General features: G+C 39.1%; 1 protein-coding gene across 1 annotated transcript; it reads right to left on the reverse strand.

Moving 5' to 3' along the window:
- Window positions 1-348: 348 nt before the first annotated feature.
- LOC311306295 (uncharacterized protein) lies at window positions 349-17,679 on the reverse strand (the record flags this gene model as incomplete). Its single annotated transcript, XM_084434617.1, has 16 exons — window positions 349-1,473; window positions 1,556-1,658; window positions 2,234-2,390; window positions 2,587-2,832; window positions 3,051-3,211; window positions 4,138-4,322; window positions 4,426-4,545; window positions 5,321-5,722; window positions 5,845-6,231; window positions 9,121-9,223; window positions 10,470-10,504; window positions 10,624-10,694; window positions 15,403-15,481; window positions 15,571-15,960; window positions 16,496-16,903; window positions 17,640-17,679. 16 exons carry the CDS (start codon window positions 17,677-17,679, stop codon window positions 1,370-1,372), a joined length of 2,991 nt encoding a protein of 996 aa, XP_084290743.1. The 3' UTR covers window positions 349-1,369.
- Between the last annotated feature and the right edge of the window lie 4,915 nt (window positions 17,680-22,594).

The following is a 22,594-nucleotide window of genomic DNA, read 5'->3' on the forward strand; positions in this document are numbered from 1 at the left end:
ATGATTCTTATCAGGTCACCAAAGTGCAGTTGTCAGTGGATTTTTCCATTCATTTTTGCAAATGCAGTTGATCTGGATTCCCCAAATCTACTTACAGTACATGACTGTCACCACTGCATTAACAATCTTATATATTTTTTATCTTTTCAAATATGATGATTGCAATTTCTGCATTTTTACAAATGGGCAAAATAATCATGTTAAAACTAATTATAAAGAATACAGTATAGATAATGATTATGTGATTAAAAAGCAAAAAAATAATCATAAGATAATCTAACAATCGATAAAGACAATCAGACACTCCTCTATGAATGTACAGCATGAAACCTGAACATTATTAGCTGATCGTATCTAAGGAACATTTAATAATACATGCATAGTAGCAGGGCTTTATTCCTAGAGCGTGTACATATAGTTCGCAGGAGACAAATGAATACAGTAACAATGCATCACTTTCAACCTCTTGTTGAAACAACTGTCAAATCGGAATGTTGCATAAATGCAGCAGTGGGTCTTAGTGGTCAACAGTTATTAATGTTATTAATGTGCTCTCACACGAAAGGATCAATCGAGGACAGTGTCAGAGGACTGCCTGAATGTCAACTTGCTCTCTGTCCTACAAGCTCTTCAATTTACCTTTCTCTTCACATTCAATGACTGAAAACTAGAACAACACAAGAAAATGTTTTGGCAATCTGACCACTGACTGAACCTTATCTCATTTTCTGCTCTAAAGAGAACAATTCAACCAGTTCTGCAACATTCTTCAAAGAACTGAAAGTAAAGCAAGACTCTTCTCATGTAATCATAGCATCACGATGGAAAATAAGTAAAACAATTGAAAAGACAGCAGTAAAAAGATAATGTTATGATCATTAATCTTTCTCGTACTTTTACTTAACGAAAACGATTACAAAAGGAAAAATAGACTTTGAGGCCAACCATCAAATGTATTTATTGCTGTCCTCATTTAGATAATTCAGGCCTTTTTCTCGCTTTATACAAAATGCCTGAATAAAAAAATTACAACACAATTTTTAGGAAAAGAAAGTCATATTAGTTAGTTGTCTACAAATTACAATATCACAAATTTCCACAGAAAGGGAATGACCAAATTATTTTGCATTATTTGAATAGACATGAATCTGATGGTCTTTGTTGTTGCAGCACAATCCCTCAAGTACAGAATGAATGTACTATATAGAAATAAACATAAATGATTAAATAATAATTCCTTTATTAGTCCACAAGAAATATCATTAATTAAATTAAGAAACGTTTAGAAACCCACAACCAGTGTAGCATCAGTTCCACATTAATTAAAACTACTTTAGACAATATGCATGTAAAATGTTGTGGTACTAAACTAAAAGTGTGTCAGGACACTCATCAGAGGAACAAGTATCAGCATCAGAGAACCACACAGACAAGAAGCCTCAGATACCTTCACTTGTTCTGGGACCCACTTATCTGTGAACAGGGAATATAATGAAATGCAGTGAAATATAATGTATGTACAAAGAAACCTTTATTTACAAATTATTAAAATCACCTGTGTTCCCTTCAGACAACACCAGAGGACCCATGGATATGGAAGCACTGTCATGGAAGTCCAGAGACCTGCCCTCTCTCCGCCGGTGTCCAGAGGCACAGTCCTAATAGAGAAAAGAGCAAAATCCAGCTGTGTGAATCCCTGTTAAATATCACTGAACAAACATGAAACATAAAGGTGCAGAAAGTCTCCAGAAGAGAGCAGCCTTGAACAATAAAGGCCAGATTTACTAACAGATAGAGAGAGAATGTTTTTTTGACATTAAAAAAACTATTGTCAGGATTTACTAAAGTCTCACAGTGAAGAATTAGCAATGAAAACGTGAAGACTGGTATTTTTGCGGCCGGCTGCGTCTGTGTTCTTTAATGTGTCTCACGCTAATTTACCCTGTTTAGTGAATTTAACCTTAAATCTTGAAACATACCAACCTTACTTATATTAGTGTAAGTAACTGCAGATTTGAAAACCTTTACATGTATCATTTACCCACCACATTTTACTATAGATACTCCACATACTGTATACACAGACAGACAGACACACTGGCTAATATAATTGATAAATTAGGTTGATATTCAAAACATACAGTGAAAATTTATTTCACAATACAGTACTAAAGATACTCTTGAAAATTTAACATTATAATTTCATGAGCTATGAGAGGTTTTGTAAACTCACCGTTGAGCAGCGATTGCTTGACAGAAGGCAAAGGTGAACAGCACAGTGCAGGTAAAGCTTAGTGGAGTTTGCAGTGAAGATAAACATCCTGAAGGAGAAACGGCTGGATGTCGAGACGCCGTTCTGCAGCAGCTTCACTGTGTCGTCATTTGGACACCTGAGAATATCGATAATGACAAATTCTGTTTCAGAAAAAAACTGTTTCAAATGATCTCATGCTTTAGTTCTGAAATACTGAAAGACAAAGCATGTACTGTAAGGCAATGCTAAAAGTTAAATGATTATTATTTATTCAAATGTTACATTGAGTTAAGGCTATAGGCTTAAAAGAATAGAAAGAAGCCCTGCTTTACTCTGAAAGGATGAGATCCCAGCGGAGGCTGTAATCAGGATCATTCACAGGTGTAGCCCAACACGTTTCCATCACCAGGGCAAACTGGCGGCTGTCGACCCCCTCAACACGAACTTCCACATGCATCTCCTGGTTGAGCTCTGCATCCACACTACCAGTAAAGGGCCGGGTAAACTCATCATCCTCATATGGAATCATCCGGACCAGATATCTGCCTTCACCAGCGGGAAGAGTCTTGTGCACAATGCTGTTGAAATAATGAATAGATCTTTGTTAAAACTGCTTTGTTTTATGAGTAAAATTCTGCTTTAGGACTAAACCATATAAGGTCTTGGTTTAGAGAATATTAGAACATATTTTCTTTTTATATGTACACACACACACACATTTGATATTCTGTTTTGCTGAACTACTCCTTTAATAACAGTAGCGTTGCTGAAACTAGAATTTGTATTTGACTCGCACCTCTCCAGTGGGTTGATTTCCACATTCATGGAAAGTGTTTGTGATTGAGGATAAGCACAGCTGAAAGAAAGCTTCAGGATTTTCTCTCTGCTGATGATGAGATCTTCTGACCTCGGTGTCCCCAGAATAAAGTTATTATAGATGAAGTGGGTGCTGTTAGCCTGTGGACAACAAATATAACATTTTGTAATTTAGCCTAAATTGAATTCAAGGTATTTAAAAAGGCAGCAGTCATTTGCACTACAGCAGTATTTTCTTTGCACTAAGTAAAAAAAAGTAGTTAGATGCTATTTATACTTAGTGCAAATAGTGGCAGATACTAAATTGCACCTTATATTGTAGTAATACTATTATAAAACAGTCTGCGATAATAATAAATGTATGCTACCTTACTGGGACATTACTTGTCTCTGTCCTTAAAGCCCACACTACACCTTCCCCTGACCCTATCATATTGAACCTGCTGGTCAGTAAAGGTCCTCGAAGGTCCAGGAAGGGAGCCATGGTTTTGAGTGTGGTAATAATCGGACGGGCAGCTCCATGTGTCGCGTCAATGTCTCAGCCCGTCCAATCAACACGAAGACACAACATCCAATTTCAATTATAGGCCAATTAAAGACCTGTTGAAAACTTTATTCCTACTATTAAATACCTGTTGGGTGGAGTTAGTGTAAAAAGCCTCTACCTAACCATGCACTTGGAGTAAATATAAACTTTTTTTTGTAACTCAACATTATACATATCATTAAAAACTACAAAGCCCAAAATGTATCAGTCAAGGGCTACAAATTGAATTTTTAGAATGTAGAATTGAAGAAAGTGGGCACAAGTTCCAGTGTCTTTTGTGGCATTATGTTGTGTATCCTTCCACACTGAATCTCTTTGAGACTTTGAAATGTCTATAGGGAGGTCTGTTTGGGCCCTTAATTTTGTTTTCTACAGATTCAATATCCTTACAGACCTTTCTACAGACTTCACAAAGTCTCAAAGAGATTCCCCAAGTGGTCAGTTCAAACTCTGTTGGTTCTATCAGACACTACAAATATTTAGATTGTGTATTAAATAGATTATACATAGTTAAACCTACCAGAAGATTTGTACCACAGATGTGTTCATCATTATCAAAATGGAATTCCACTCTGCCATTCCGGACCGTTCCTTTGCAGCTGGGATCATTGAGGTGTAAGACATCAGCTGGAAAACCAGCCTCAAAGAGCTGACAGCGAGACACAGATATGGAGCCAGAGCTGCTTTCACAGGTTTCTGAGAACTCTGAGAGGGGATAAAAAGACAAAAGACTGTCAGAATTGTTCAAAAACGAAAAAGGCAACTAATGTCTGAAAAAAAAAAAAATTTGTTGTTGAATGACACCAACCAAAAGAGTTAGGTTGTGGTCTGGGTTGGTCATCATTACATAAACAGCCATAAACACCATTTTTCTTCCCACACCATTCATCCTCAGAGCAGCTGAGTTCAGAACAGCGATCTCTCACATCTAAGAGGAAAAGCACAGATAGATGAAATACAACACAAAGACACTGAGTCATGTTAACAGAATCAGAGCTTAACATTCGGGTACCCTGAATGATTATTGCTCTGTATTCCTCAAGTTAATAAATTATTATTTCTAGTGAATTCAATGGGTCATTTAATTTTTAATAATTTCCTTTGAGATCCACAGATAGTACACTTTCCATCCACCTGACCATAACAATTCAATTTGGGGATGGGTGTCCATACGAAAACCCTCTAAGTTCTCCACATGTTTAATGTGTAGCAACGGTTACATTTTACCCATGATTGGTGGTCAAGTCCAATATCGGTACTGCTGGCTCATTGTGACATACAGTTTTGGGCGCTCAATGGTGTTTTTAGCCCCCAATGGCTCCTTCCAGGCAGCTCACCCTAACCTCAACCTTAAACCTACCCATCCCCTCGCTGCCTGGAAGGAACACCGTTTTGCGCAGTAGCATTGCTAAGAAATAGCCTAATGGTAGTGCTGCTATTTTTTTAAATCATAGCTATTAAAATCATTGTCTGTTAAGAGCTAGCAATGACCAATTTGTGAATTAATCATGTTTTTAAATTGTCATTCTTTTCTATTAGTTTAGAAAAATCTGTTAAAGGTTAGATCAAAATCAACTCATTCATCCTCTGAATCATTTGGAACCAGTTTCTCTAAAAACAGTAACAGTAACACAGAGGACAAAAAGCAAACTTGAATCCTGTGGAAAAGTTAATGGCTGAAGATCAAATGAGTAAGTGCTCACCAACACAGTAAGCTCCACAAAACATTGGCTTGACAAACTCATAAACATAGTAATTTCCTGGACAGGCTTTGACTCTTATAGGTTGGGATGTGTAGTCACAGCAGCCGCTCTCTGAGGAGAGACAGACCTGACGGGTGACCACTCCATCTTCCAGCTGTGGGTGAGAGCTGTTGAGCCACAGTGGGGAATAAGTGCCACACATGCCTTGATTTACACATGATTCTGGCATCTGAGCATTTTCACCATTGTAGAACATCCTGTACCAGCCATTCCACTCCACATTATAATCACACATACTATAGTAGTTATAGCTATTATAGTAAGAGTTGTCTGTGGCTCTCCAAGGCTCATCCAGACTGGTATAGTCATAGCAGGGATCGACACTTGGGGTGGAGAAAGCCACTATTAAGGAAAAAGAAGGAAGAGAGCATTATTGCAGATTAAATATATTCAAATGAATAATATGAATATAAATCAGTACAATTCATGACAAGCATGTCAGATATAAAGATGAATGAATATACCTGCACAATATACAGGAGCTGGGATTGAAAGAGTTGGCCTGGTAAATTTATAGACATAATAATTTCCGGGACAAGCTTTGACTTGGATCGGGTCGGATCTGTGGCGACTGCACTGATCATTACGGGAGCCGTAAACTTCACAAGTAACAACTCCATCTTCTAGCCGAGGATGAGAGTCACCAAGCCACAGAGAACTATAACCTCCACATGACATATAAGACGCACACCACTCAGGCATCTGAGCACTCAAGCCATTAATGAAGAGTCGATACCAGCCATCCCATTCTACACGAGTGTCATCATGATTAGATAATGATCCATATATAGACCAGAGTGTGCTTCTCCAGTAGTTGTCGAGCATGTTGTAGTTATTACACGGGTCATAATCTGTTAGTAAGAGATGATGAGGCCAAAACAAAAAAGTTAGGTAACGCTTTAGATTACAGCCCGGAAAGTACTGCGTAATTAAAATGAAAGTACAGTGTAACTTTCGGTAATTACAGTGTACCTATAAAGTACTTACGTGTAAGTATAGGGAAACAATATGTAAAGTCTTGGGAATAAAGGTGTAACAACCAGGAAAATACTGCGTAATTAAAACGAAATTACAGTGTAACTTTCGGTAATTAGAGTGTACCTATAAAGTACGTACGTGTAAGTATAGGGGAATATGTAAAGTTTTGGGAATAAAGGGGTAACAACCAGGAAAATGACAAATTATTTAGGCAAATTATTTAGACTGTAAGTATTCCATGTAGTTACAGGGTAAGTATGACATTGCGGGCTGTAAATTAAAGTGGTGCTTCTTACCCTCTTGTTTCATGTAGTTACAGGGTAAGTACAATAAAAACACATGTACACACACAATCTGACATCACTTGGAAAACCTTTATTTGAAAAACAACTTATTTCAAAACAGATTTACAACATATTACACTTCTTATTCTTTATTTTTTTTTTTAAATCAACTTCTCATTTCAAATATGTAAGCTATAATATGCTTCCTCCTTCTCTTGGTCCTCCTCTTCTTTTCGTTCCACTGATTAGCCTTGTGATGTCACTGGTTTCATGTATGTGTAGAGTGTTTAGCACCACCGGTTGATTGTGTGGAGAAAGCAGACAGCTCACTTAATTTTTCCTGTTTTCCTATTGGTTGGGGTTGGTCACATGATTGGTCTTAGGTGAGACCAGCCATTTTAGAAGTATGTTTGGCATGGCAAAAGGCTTCAGTTGGGCCTCTGGTGAATCTGCAGCATCTGCCTGAGTTGAGCCTTGAAGAAGCTATGTTTGTAAGTAGACCTGACATATTTAATGTTTGTGAATGGTTAGGGCTGTATATTTTGTCATGATTTATTGTATGATAAGATATATAACTGCCGTCTGCTTTCACATGCAATATTTACCTCATGGTATTGAGTGTTTGTGACTGATATAACTGTAAACTGAAAGAAAGTTTTCTTGTGTTTTTAGTTTCACAAAGTAAGTGGAAAAGCACTGTAAAAACAAGTGATGAAGACAAACAAGTAAAAGAATTGAACTTTACTTCCACGTCCTTGTCATCTTTAATCATTGAGTGCCCAGTACACCTGTTTAGCTGTCTGTCACTTTGTGGAGAGTACGCACACAGTGGACAGAACAGTGAAAAAACATAGCTTCTTCAAGGCTCAACTCAGGCAGATGCTGCAGATTCACCAGAGGCCCAACCAGCAATCGATTCATACAGGTGGAAGATGGAGCAGCCCGCTCCAACATGCATCCTAGGAATCAGCCAGCTACACAATGTCGTCCTAGCATCCATCCACACAGTTTTTCAACTATGAAGGTACCTCCTCCTCTTACTCCTTCACCTTGGATGCAACAGGCAACACAATCATCTACTCATGACCATGCAACTGTCAGTGAATTTGCTATTTATATGGCTCGCCGTGAGCTTGTGGCCTCTGGGATGATTAAATTTGATGACCTTCCAGAAAATTATTGGAGTTGGAAGTCAACCTTTATGAACGTCATACAAGGATTAAAACTCACCTGCACTGAAGAGCTTGACCTTCTAATTAAGTGGCTTGGCCCTCAGTCATCGGAGCATGTCAAGAGAATTAGATCTGTTAATGTGAATGACCCCGTGGCTGGGCTCAACATGGCATGGATACGTTTGGAAGAGTGCTATGGGTCACCTGAAAGAATTGAGGGGGCTCTTCTGGAGAAACTCGAAAAATTTCCCAGGATCAGCAACAAAGACCCCCTAAAGCTGAGACAGCTTGGTGATTTATTGAGGGAGCTGGAGTCAGCTAAACTTGAAGGTTATTTGTCTGGACTCACAATCCTGGATACTTCTCGAGGTATTAACCCCATTGTGGAGAAGCTGCCATACGGGCTTCAAGAGAAATGGATGACACAAGGTAGTTTGTATAAGCTGGAATACAATGTTCAGTTTCCACCATTTTCATTCTTTGCTGATTTTGTTTGCAAAGAAGCCCATATCCGTAATGATCCAAGTTTCACACTTAGTTCATCTACTGGGTCGTCAACAATGAAATCAGACAACTTAGCAAAAACATACACAAACTTAAAAGGCCATGTTTCAGCCCACAAAACAGATATTACAACAACACTAAACACCAGTAAGTTGGATATTGACAGGCTGTGTCCTATCCACAAAAAGCCACATCCCCTTAAACGATGCAGAGGTTTCCGAGCCAAAACACTTGAAGAACGCAAAGCATTTCTAAAGGAGAGTGGGATTTGCTTCAAATGCTGCTCATCAACCGATCATAGAGCTCAAGACTGTAAAATAGTGATTCACTGTAAGGAGTGTGACAGCAACAGACATGTTACAGCTTTACATCCAGGACCAGCTCCATGGACTACACAAGAGCCAGATAGAGAGCATGGCGGGGAGAGAAGGGAAGAGGCCTCTCCAAGTATAACTTCCAAATGCACTGCGGTTTGTGGTGAGGCCAACAGCTCTCGTTCCTGTTCTAAGATCTGTCTTATAAAAGTGTATCCTGTGGGTCAACCAGATCGATCAATAAAAATCTATGCAGTTCTTGATGATCAGAGTAATAGGTCTCTTGCTAGGTCTGAGTTTTTCGACTTGTTCAATCTTGGGGGTGTAGAGTCTCCCTATACTCTGCGCACATGTGCTGGAGTTACAGAGATGTCAGGAAGAAGAGGGACTGGCTTCATCGCTCAATCACTGGATGGAAGTATTAGTGTTTCTCTTCCCACACTCATAGAGTGTAACTATATGCCAGAAGATAAGATGGAAATACCTACGCCTGAGGCTGCTAGACACCATCCTCACCTTCAGTCTATGGCTCATCTCATCCCTGAATTTGACAATGATGCACAGATTCTCCTTCTTCTCGGCCGTGATATCCTACAGGTCCATAAGGTGAGAATCCAGCGTAATGGACCAAATAATGCTCCTTATGCTCAAAGATTGGATCTTGGCTGGGTGATCATTGGAGATGTCTGTCTGGGTGCAGCACACAAGCCGATAGAACTTAGTGCTTACCGTACCAATATCCTGGAAAATGGCCGGCATTCCTATCTAAGTCCATGTCCGAACCATCTCATTTTAAAAGAGATATTTCCTGTTGGGACAAAAACAAAGCCACTTAGTTGGTCAAGTCAAAAAAGCTCTGACTTTGCTGACAACCTACACCAGCATACTGATTATGATTCCTTAGGGGCAAAAATATTTGAAAGGACAGAGGATGACCACACATTTTCTCTATCCATTGAGGACAAGCAGTTCATTGGATTGATGGAAAAGGAGATGTTCATAAATGATGGAAACAGTTGGGTGGCCCCCCTTCCTTTTCGTGTGCCAAGGCCTCGCCTACCTAACAATAGAGAACTTGCATTAATCCGCTTTACCAATCTCTGTCGAACTCTGGATAGAAAGCCTGAAATGAAGAGTCACTTTTTGGATTTCATGCAAAAGATCTTTGAACAAGATCATGCTGAATTGGCACCTCCTCTGCAAGATGGAGAAGAATGCTGGTACCTTCCCAGTTTTGGAGTGTACCATCCACGTAAGCCTGATCAGATACGGGTTGTGTTTGATTCTAGTGCCCCACACCTTGGTGTTTCCTTGAATGATGTGCTGTTGACTGGCCCAGACTTAAACAACAGCCTGCTAGGAGTATTAATGCGGTTTAGGTCTGAGGCAGTAGCCTTTATAGCAGATATTGAACAGATGTTCCATAGCTTTGTCGTCAGGGAGGACCATCGGAACTTTCTCAGATTCTTATGGTTCAAAGACAATGACCCAACTAAAGGTGTCTTGCAATACAGGATGAAAGTCCATGTATTAGGCAATCGGCCTTCTCCAGCAGTTGCAATTTATGGTCTACGCCAAGCAGCCACATATGGAGAAGATGAATTTAGAGAAGATGCGAGGCGATTTATACACAGGAACTTCTATGTTGATGATGGACTTAAATCACTGTCATCTGCAAATGCGGCCATCAATCTCTTGAAAGCTGCTCAAGGTATGCTTGCAATTTCAAACCTCAGGCTCCATAAAATTGCATCTAGCTGTCCAGTCGTCATGCATGCCTTTCCACCAACTGACCATGCAAAGGAACTAAAAGATCTGGACCTTGACATTGACTCACCTCCACTACAACGCAGTCTTGGATTAAGCTGGAACCTGGTACATGACACATTCACATTTTGTGTGGCTGACAATGACAAACCGTTTACAAGAAGAGGAGTCCTCTCAACCATTAATAGCCTTTTTGATCCACTTGGGTTTGTCGCTCCTATTACCATTCAAGGGAAGTTGTTGCTGAGGCAGCTCACCAGTTATGATGCTATTGATTGGGATGTTCCGCTCCCAGCTGAAAATGAGGCAGAGTGGTCAACTTGGAGAGATTCTCTACAAGAGCTGGCACAGTTTGAAACTCCTCGAGCCTACACTGCATTCTCTGTTTCCACCGCTCATCATACTGAGGTTCACGTCTTTTCAGATGCTTCTGTAAAAGCCATAGCAGCCGTAGCTTATCTAAAGGTTGTAGACAAAGATCAAAAATGCCATGTAGGTTTCATTATGGGGAAAGCTAAGTTAGCCCCCTTATCAGTCCATACTATTCCCAGGCTTGAACTTGGTGCCGCTGTCTTAGCAGTAGAACTTGCCGAATTGGTTATGAGTGAGTTGGATATTAAACCTAACAGTCTGCAGTTCTACACTGACAGTAAAGTGGTTCTTGGTTACATCTGCAACGAAACCAGGAGATTTTATGTCTACGTGAGCAACAGGGTGGAAAGGATTAGGAAATCATCACATCCTGAACAGTGGCATTATGTCCGAACTGAACAAAATCCTGCGGATGTTGCTACCAGATTGGTGACTCCAGCTCAACTCGCAGGCACCATCTAGCTTACAGGTCCAGATTTCCTCTTATGTCTTGGGGAGACAGACACAACAGGGGAGATTAAGTATAACCTCATTGATCCAGAATCTGACAAAGAGGTCCGATGTCACACCACTGCAGTTATTGATCTCAAAAAAGGACTTGGTTCACATCGCTTTGAAAGATTCTCTCGATGGCAATCCCTTATTAGAGGTATTGCCTCCTTGATTCATATTGTTCAGTCTTTTAAATCTGAGCGAGAGAGCAACACTCAAGGATGCAAGCATGCATATCATCTTGAGCCGCATATGCCCGATTTACTGGCTCGAGCAAAAGCAGTTGTAATTGGATGCATTCAAAAGGAAACATATCAGGTTGAGATTTCCTGTCTGGAGAGAGGAAGTCCTATACCAAAAAACAGTTCACTGAGGAAGCTTGATCCCACACTTGACAATGATGGACTGCTGAGAATAGGTGGCAGACTTCACCATGCTCCAATTGAGATGGAAGAAAAACATCCTCTCATCGTTCCGGGTCGCAGCCATGTTGCTACTCTACTCATTAATTACTACCACGAGAGAGTTAAACATCAAGGCAGAATCTTCACAGAGGGTGTTGTGCGTACAGATGGCTTCTGGATCATGAGATCAAAGAAATGCATTTCCAGCCTTCTGTATAAGTGTGTCATCTGCAGGAAACTCCGTGGTAGGATGGCAGAACAAAAGATGGCGAATCTCCCACCTGATCGATTTTGTACAGAACCCCCTTTTACCAATGTTGGTCTGGATGTATTCGGCCCCTGGAACATCTCCACTCGCCGTACACGAGGAGGTGCAGCAAATAGTAAAAGATGGACAGTACTTTTTACATGCCTAAGTGTACGTGCTGTGCATATTGAGGTGATAGAATCATTGGATACATCAAGTTTCATCAATGCGTTACGCCGCTTCTTTGCAGTGCGTGGTCCTGCAAAGATGATCCGCTCTGACTGCGGTACAAACTTTAAAGGAGCCTGCAAGGAGTTGTTCTTCCTTCAAGACGATACAAACATTTCCAAGTATCTAAGTGAGGAGGGATGTATTTGGCTATTCAACTCACCCTACTCCTCACATATGGGAGGAGTGTGGGAAAGAATGATTGGGATTTCAAGACGGATTTTTGACTCCATGCTTTTACAGCTCAACCCCTCCCATCTCACTCATGAAGTACTGTCAACCTTAATGGCCGAGGTGTCCGCAATAATAAATGCAAGACCTCTTACACCAATGTCGAGTGATGCTCCTTTCCCTCTCACACCAGCAATGATATTGATGCAAAAGATCTGCACCCCTCTTCCTCCGCCAGGATCTTTTGAACATGCAGATCTGCATCGCCAACAATGGAGACGTGTCCAACACTTGGCAAATGTCTTTTGGGAGAGATGGAAGAAAGAATATATCTCCATTCTTCAAAGTCGCAGCAAGTGGCAAGACACACATCCAAACATCAAGGAAGGAGACTTGGTGTTGCTTAAAGACTCTCTGGTTACACGAAATGACTGGCCTATGGCTCGCGTCATTAAAGCATATCTTGACGGTGATGGAAAAGTCAGGAAGCTTGAGTTAAAAGTCACTAAGGGTGGGACTGTTAGGACCTTTCTTAGGCCTATAACAGAAGTAGTGGTACTTATGTCTGTGTAAGTGTTTATCATGGACAGTGAATTTTCATGTTTTCTGATGTCAGGATTCATTTAATACCTAATAATGCTATTGTATGCAATACCAGACGGGGAGTGTGATGTCACTGGTTTCATGTATGTGTAGAGTGTTTAGCACCACCAGGATTTTTCCTGTTTTCCTATTGGTTGGGGTTGGTCACATGATTGGTCTTAGGTGAGACCAGCCATTTTAGAAGTATGTTTGGCATGGCAAAAGGCTTCAGTTGGGCCTCTGGTGAATCTGCAGCATCTGCCTGAGTTGAGCCTTGAAGAAGCTATGTTTGTAAGTAGACCTGACATATTTAATGTTTGTGAATGGTTAGGGCTGTATATTTTGTCATGATTTATTGTATGATAAGATATATAACTGCCGTCTGCTTTCACATGCAATATTTACCTCATGGTATTGAGTGTTTGTGACTGATATAACTGTAAACTGAAAGAAAGTTTTCTTGTGTTTTTAGTTTCACAAAGTAAGTGGAAAAGCACTGTAAAAACAAGTGATGAAGACAAACAAGTAAAAGAATTGAACTTTACTTCCACGTCCTTGTCATCTTTAATCATTGAGTGCCCAGTACACCTGTTTAGCTGTCTGTCACTTTGTGGAGAGTACGCACACAGTGGACAGAACAAGCCTAATCTTAAGAAGGAGTATTTTTCTATTCTGTATTATGTATTAAAAGAAAATACAGTACACCCAGAAATGTTCTCATAATTTACTCATCTTTTCGCTACCGACCAACTGTCACCAGCGAGTGCATGAGAGTCGGCTTCATAGGGTCGGCTTGAATGGCTTCGCGTTTGGTGAACCTTTAAGCGTTCATTGCATTCTCACGGGAGTTTGATGTGAAACTCGCGCGAGAACTGGTGTCTCTGTTCTTCTGCATGGTTTGTTTTTCATTATTATTATTATTATCTGTTATTGTTTGTATTTTGTTGTGAGCAATAATAAAAACATAAAAAAAAAATAATAATTCGACATTCGGTTTTTCGGTGCGCTTACGTCAAGCTTTAAATTTTCAAGCGTAAACTTACTCAACGTACCCTTTCATGAACGCGCAGGTGACAGTTGCTCGGAAGCCATAGTCTACAGTTTAATTTTTTTTAATATTTGGTATTTTTCTTACAAACGCTTATCGTTTCACTTCAGAAGACATTGATTCATCCATTGGGGTCGTATGGATTATTGTAGTTATTGTTGTATGTGCTGTTGTCAACTTTTAGGAACACATGAGCTTGCATTATATGCATTTACAGAGATTATTTATTTTTCTAAAAACTTTTGTTTGTGTTAATCTGAAGAAGGAAATTTGTATACATCTCGGATGACATGAGGGTAAAAGATGAGTAAATGGTGAGGACATTTCTGTACTGTATTTTCTTTTAACACATAATACAGAATAGCAAGAGACATGTCATGGGATTCCTTCTTAAGATTCATCAGTGGAAAGAAAGAAAAAGAAGAAGAGGAACAAGAGGAGGAGGAAACCAAGCAAGATAAACAAAGTGCTGTAAATCCGTTTTGAAATAAGTTGTTTTTCAAATAAAGTTTTCCGAGTGATATCAGATTGTGTGTGTGTACATGTGTTTTTATTGTACTTACCCTGTAACTACATGAAACAAGAGGGTAAGAAGCACCACTTTAATTTACAGCCCGCAATGTCATACTTACCCTGTAACTACATGGAACAAGAGTAGCCTATATTTTCCCAGCATTTAAAAAAAAAAAAAAGTTGCAATAGTTTTACTTGCCTTGAAACTTAATCAGTGCACCTTTGCAATAATAACATATTAGCCTACTTTATAAATGCACTGATATGTACCCCGTCATTTAAAAAAAAAAGCCTTTATGTATTTTTATACTATTATTACAAAAAGGTGCAGTGTATGTAGGCTACTCGCTAAATTGCTCCCAAAAGTAAGATTCTAAAATACTTAGTCTAAATAATTTGCGTAAATAATTTATTTTCCTGTTTCTTACCCCTTTATTCACAAAACTTTACATATTATTCCCCTATACTTACACGTACGTACTTTATAGGTACACTGTAATTACCGAAAGTTACAATGTAATTTCGTTTTAATTACGCAGTATTTTCCTGGTTGTTACACCTTTATTCCCAAGACTTTACATATTGTTCCCCTATACTTACACGTAAGTACTTTATAGGTACACTGTAATTACCGAAAGTTACACTGTACTTTCATTTTAATTACACAGTACTTTCCGGGCTGTAATCTAAAGCGTTACCAAAAGTTATATTTCAATGAGAAAGTTCACAAGTGCAAATCTAAACCAGTCAAACACTGTAATAATCATGAGATTCTTAAATCATGCATACACAATGTCACTGTGTAATAGTGAAAATGTTTATGCATAAATATTGCCATTTATTGCTATTATGCAAATATTTAATTGGAAGAAAACTGATCATTTTCAATAACACCCATATATATATATATATACACTGTATATACTGTATATTTTTTTTTATTAACAACTTACTCAAGGTGATGCTGGATCCAGTGAATATATCTGGACTTACAGTGGAAATCACCTGTGAAATAGTGTTGACATCTAAAAAAAAATAATAATAATAATGTCATGCCAAAAATCATTTAAAAAAAAGTTTTAAAATACATAAATAAATCAGAAAAGTACAGTACCTGTACAGTATCCTGCACACCCCCATGCTGGATTCACAAGTTCATAGACATAGTAATTGCCTGGACACGCTTTCACTCTGATGGGGCTTGACTTGTAATCACAGCAGCTTCCCCAATTAGTCCATCCACAGATCTCCCTGGTCACCACTCCATCCTCTATCTGAGGGTGAGGATCAGTGAGCCACAGACTGAATCCTGTGTTACAGGTGTATGAACTAACACAGGTCTCTGACATCCGGATGTCCATTCCATAGTAGAAAAGCCGGTACCAGCCATTCCAGGAGAAAAGTTCATCACAAATGTAATCTCCACTTTCATTGTTGGCTCTCCAGGGACGATCCAGAGACTCATAGTTGTAGCAGGGATCACTGCTGATGCTTTGGAAAGTAACTGTCATGAAGTTTGCAAAAGTACTGTTAAAATATATTACATCCTAAAGAGCATAAGAGTTTTATACCATAAGACCAATTATGATGGTTAATTATTTCGAGCTATTTTATTCTAACCAGTGGTGTACTGTCAGGCTAAAATGGGGCAAGTCTACAGTGGCTGACAGCAGAGCAACACCTGACGGGCTACGAATGACAAAAGCTGTGCAAAGTTTTAATCTGAGAAAAAAACTTAACTTCAGATAGGCACAAGAGGACTGTGGAGTAATATCACAATGTTTTCATTTAAATTATATTTTACATATTAAATAACGTGTAATTTGAGGAATTGTGTAACAAAGAGATCTAGGTGCTATTGATCTGTAGCATAACCTACTATACAGAATAGATAATGAACTGCACACCACTAATTATAAGTAGTGAAAACATGATTATTTTCATAAAACAAAAGATGTATGTTCAATTATCTAATAGCTACAGAATTTACCCTTTATACTGACATAAAAAAATTATAAAGATAAGATTTAATATTGTACCTGCACAGTACATAGGCCGAGGGGATGATATGTTGGGTTTGACAAATTCATAGACGTAATAATCTCCTGGACAGGCTTTGACTCGGATGGATGTGGAACTGTCGGCGCCACACTGTTTGGACCCCGACCACCACCCCCATTCATTTTTTCCCACTTCACGGGTCACCACTCCATCCTCAAGTGTTGGATGAGAACCGCTGAGATACAGTCCAGTTTCACCACCACATCTCACATAACTCATACACCACTCAGACATCTGGGCACTTTCTCCATTCAGATACAGCCGATACCAGCCACTCCATTCAACAAGAGTGTCATCATGTCCATAATACTGATATAGGCTTTGCCGTATGTCTCTCCAATATTCATCAAGAGTGTTATAATCATAGCAAGGATCAGTTGTAGGTTCTGAGAGAATAAAGAAAAAAGACTCATTCACTGAGGTGTCAAACACAAGAGTACAGGTAAACATCTAACATCTGTGTCTGTATGAAAGAGAAGATATTGCGGTGGTAAAATGGGGATGAATTAAATAAACTGACTAAACCTACAACAAGTGTATCCTTTATACCCTTCTCTCACACATTTTAAAAGAATTGACCCTTGATCTCGACTGAGTGATTTCTAGGAACAGTATTCATATTTGTTTTCACCAAATAGAAATGACAATGTGTGAAATTCAATAATTTAGGTACAATTATTTTCCCATTGAAACAAAACATATAAAGGAACTACATTCAAGATCATCATCAGATAATTAAAGAGTGTGATGCTTACTGTATGAACAATTCAAAATCAACTTAAAATAAACTAATTAATAAATAACAATACAAATGTAAAGGACAAATAATAAGGGTTTGTAAAATCCTATATTTCATGCTTTTTCCCATCCAGATCACATACTACATTCAGCGCATTCCCTCGATAAGACCATATATATATTTTCTTTATTTTCAATATATTTGTAATATATGACATTTCCTACTGTCCTATCCTTTTCACGTCTACTATCGTCTCTCTTTCGGTTTCATTAAGGCTGCTTTCACACTGGGCTTGTTTGCTGCGGTCCGAGCCCGAGCGCGATTGTTCCCGGCGCCCCCCGCCAATAGCGTCTGGCTGAAGACTTGCACTTGCACTCTCAGACCTGCACGCTCAGACACCAGCGCTTCCTCTGCCTGTGACATCACTTGGAATTGACACAAATTAACCGGAAATATGTTTCAAACAGTAAATATTATGTTATATTATTTATTTTTTCGAATGAGTTATAAAACATTGTATCGTTAAAGATGGTATTATACCATATATTGCTATATATTGCTATCATATACTGTTGTGTACCAAACATTAACACAACATTTACCCCAAATCATGTTTAATCGGAGATACGATATTTATGACTTTGGAGCAGGCAGCTGGGAGATAGGAGTTTACGCTGTCATTGATAAGAATGGAACGGATACAGACGTCGCTGCTGCCAGCAGTGTTCATCAAAGTCTGCGGTCGCGTTGAGCCTTTTGACGAGAGAAAAGGCTTCAATAGTTAACCAAAGCTAACGACTGTGGTTACATAGATCTACCTAAACTCCATTTTAAAGGTTTAAGAGCTATAAGTGAAGCAGAACAAAAAACAGGTGACAAATGACAATTACGAGGATTCTCAGACAGTTGAAGTGTCCAATGGAGTTAAGAGATTTGCTCTCTAGCTATCTTCAAACCTTTAGATTGGTTAATAATTTGTAAAAATAACAGAACCACGTGGGGACTGACCAATAGCATGGATATGTGAAAAAATATGAAATTGACAAAATTTGGACATTGAGGTTTCCGCCCGACATCGACGATATATATTTATTTATATGTATATAGCCTAATTACAGAAACGATTTTTGAACGACATTGGGAGCTGTTCTAAATCCGACACGAACGTCGATTGCAAGTGACGTCACTTGCAGAGGAAGCGCTGGTGTCTGAGCGTGCAGGTCTGAGAGTGCTTTATTTCTAGATGTTTGACTCAGTTTCCTCTTATGTCATACTCAGGGTTTCCCTGTGTAACTACAGCTTTTTTTTGCCTGTGTTAATCCCAGCTACATAATTTTAGCAGAAGTGTGTAGTGTATTATTTTTACAATTTTAATATTTCACCCTCATTTCCTTTCATAAATCTATTTTACACTAGGTACACACAATAGTTACACTTAGGTTTTTAAGGACAAAAATTGTCCCCATTAGCCGATTTTCCTCAGACCTCAAGCACAGAGGCCAAAATCATGCTGCGTTTCCAATGTCAGGCCAGTGGTTCTTTAGTGCTACCCTAAAACTCGCCCTTAACACACCTTCATAGAATGATGTCACAAAACCTCACCATTTCACCAGCTTACTGAAAACTAGCAAGATCACAAAATGTGCATAACAGAAGCTAATGTTTGGTCTTTACTTAAAGACTTGAGATTCCAGCATCGCTATTTGACCAGTGTTTTACAATAAAAAATATTACAGTGACAGTAATTGATTAATTTGTGCACAGCAATCATGCTGAATCAAACTGATGTTTTATGTACAATTTCACATAAAAAAGAGAACACATAGCCTACCTATTCAGTTACAACTGCTTCCATGTATTTGTGATCACAAGGATGCACAAAACAACTCAATCAAGGCTTTTAATTTCAAAGGCTTTTAAGTCCCAAAAATATCATATGTGAACATCATATTTCTTTAGAAAGAAAGTGTGAGCTTGTCTATTAATTTTCCACGAAATGATGCGATCTGAGGAGGTTTGAGCGATTTCTCCCATCTCAGTATTGTCACCATTATGTTCTGTTAGTTTCATTATCATGGACTTTTAGTTTATTTTCATTCTCATCATGTGTTCCATGAGAAAAACATGAGTTCAGTTTTCCCACTCATTTGTGTTCTTGGTTTCAGCTGTGTTCTATTAATTATCCCCATTTGTGTTTGCTATATAAGTTGATCCCTTACATTCATTCTCTGTTTGGTCTGCGTTACATTTATGCTGGGTACACACCAAAAGATTTTTTACATCTTGTAAGATTTTCAAAATGTGATAGACCACAAACATGAGGACAAAAAATCCTAGATTTAAGTGTTTTGCTCCTATAGTGTGTGGTGTGCCATGATGTGACAAAGACAGCACACCACACACGAACAGATTTTCAACCAGAGTCGGGGCGGCGATCGGGGCGGCTCTGACGTTCTTCCGAGCAGGTTTGGACACTCTTAACACACCTCACACCAAGGGAAAATCTGATAAGATAATCTGTAGAACCATCAAGATAATCAGGACATAGGATTGTCGGAAGGGGGGAAATCGGCCCAAAATCAGCCCGATTATCTTTTGGTGTGTACCCAGCATTAGTGTGTTGCCCTGCCTGTCTGAGTATTATTTCATTAAACGTGGTATTGGAGCTTTATTCTTCATCTTCATCTGACTTCCTGCAACCACCCGTGACAGAAGACCGCACCTCTAAATATGGAAGAATGAGCGCAATTTATGCTTTCACTGCTACATTTTTTTTTTTTGTCTTGCTGTCACCAGCGCGCTCGACGACAAGACCATGTTCTGGATCAGGGCAAAACTTCCACAACCCCAGCAACCTTACAGACACCACCGGACTGAGTTGGAGAGTGTAGGACCCCGATCCAGAACTCAGTCAGACCCAGAGCTGAAGTTACCTTCGACTAGGGTGACCACCATCAAACAAACCAAATGTGGGACGATTATAAGTTTGTGTGGGACAATGTGGGACATTTTTACCAACACTAAAACATAAACCACCCCTGTGTTTCTGCACCCTTCAGACTGATTATCTTTAAAGATGGATTATCTTTAAAGATTTTTTGTTCATTTTTTTTATTATTATATAATGTCTAACTTAATAAAAACATTTGAATTCTGCCTTTCAGCTGCTAAAAATGATTTGTTCTTTAGTACCTTCCAGAAAACACCATTAGCCTACATCACAATGTAACATAACACGTCTTTATTTGACATGTCATTTAAATTCAACATCACTGAGCCCAAAGGCAGCAGGCATCATGCAGATAACTATTTTATAAACAGTTCTGACCAAGTCCAATTAAAATCCAACAAAATAAACAATGAACAAATAAAATATAAAACAACATGAAATTAGATCATTGACAGTCTTATATATTAAGATTATATTAAACCAAAAACTTTCATATTTTTATAAAGGATGTGAATTAAAACAACCACAGCAGACAAGTTGATAAATTCTGTTAAATTAAATAGATTAATTTAATTAATTATTAATTATTTAGTTATTTAACAATTAAGTTAATTTTAATTGACCGAATTATCGAATTATCCATTTTTGTGACAGGAAACACATGGACTAAAACAGTGCGTTTTTCACAGACCCAAAAAATGATGATTTAAACGTGCTGTAAATAAAATGCTGTTGGGTATTTTAAGCTAAAACTTCACATACACACTCTGGGGACATCAGAGACTTATTTTACATCTTGTGAAAAGGGGCATAATAGGTCCCCTTTAAAATGGCATTTTTGGTCACATAATATTTACAGAAAACGACACATACTGTAGTGGCGATCGTACCACAAAAAAAACACTTGAGGGAATTTGAAGTCGTCTCCAACGCGTACGGTGCAAGAAATCAGGTCTGCCATGGAACTTGTTTTTTCACTTTATTTTATGCAGAGTAAAATGACTTACAAATACTGCTGCTTGCATTGCTGATGTAACTCGAGCTCGTAAGTTTGCAAGCAACATTAAACATGATGTTAGGAGCTGGACATGACAAAATCCATCGCACGCATGCACGGTTGTGTGGCTTCCCAGATCCTAATTCCCTGACGCTATTCACCTGTAACTTCCTCATATAGCACTGTGATGCCCTGCCTATGCCCCCTGGTGTGCAGGTGGAAGAACGTCACCCTCATGCAACATAACCACCAACAAAAAACATATAACACATTAAAATTGGCTACAACACACCGGCCCCCAATTGTTACTCTATAATAATGTAACAATTTAACACCATACAAACAATGGAGCCAAAAAAATGTCCATCATGCACATACGTGCTTTCAGTTTATAATGTCCATGTGAGCATACATATGTCTAATATATCAGTCTTTATCCAGCTTCTTGCAGAAGACAAATCTTTGTGACTGGTCTCTCCAGAATGTTGCATTTGGTCTGGACTTTAACAGACCGCACAAGTCCTCGTGAGTCAGGAAAGGTCTGCAGTACCTTCCCTAATAACCAGGATCCGCGAGGGGCAGTGGAGTCCGCCACAATGACTATGTCTCCAATGATGAAGCTTCTCTTGTCCTTAGACCACCGTTGTCGTTCCTGTAACAGAGGTAAGTACTCCCGGATCCATCTGTGCCAGAAGAGATCCGATAAGAACTGAACTTGCCTCCAACGTCGTTTTGTGTATAAATCACTCTTCTCGAAAAGCCCAAGTGGAAGTGCAGGTTTGCCTTTCAACAGGAGGATGTGATTAGGGGTCAAGGGTTCCAGATCGTTAGGATCATTTGACACTTTGGTGATGGGACGGTCATTTAATATGGCTTCCACCTCACATAGAAGAGTTTGTAACCCTTCATCATCCACACTTTGCTGATGAAGGACTGAGTTCAGCACCTGTCTGACCATGCGAATGATTCGTTCCCATGTTCCACCATGATGTGATGCAGTAGGAGTGTTGAAGCTCCATTTCACTCCTGACTGAAGTAATGCCTTTTGAATTTTTTGGTGATTAAGAGCAGACAGAGCCTCTCTCAGCTCACGTTCTGTTCCAACAAAATTAGTTCCGTTGTCTGATCTAATGTGCGATACCTGGCCTCTTCTAGATATAAATCTGCGCAGTGCATTGATGCAAGAACTGGTATCTAATGAATATGCTATTTCCAAATGCACTGCCCTGCTGGCCATGCAGGTGAAGATAACACCATAGCGTTTTATAAAGCTGCTGCCTCTACTCACTTCAAAAGGCCCGAAGTAGTCGACACCCACACTTGTGAATGGTGGGAGGTCAGGTTGGAGTCTGTCTTTCGGCAAATCTGCCATCTTTTGTTCACCCAGCTTT

This window comes from Rutilus rutilus (genome assembly GCF_951802725.1).
Source record: "Rutilus rutilus genome assembly, chromosome: 16".
Taxonomy (NCBI): Eukaryota; Metazoa; Chordata; class Actinopteri; order Cypriniformes; family Leuciscidae; genus Rutilus; species Rutilus rutilus.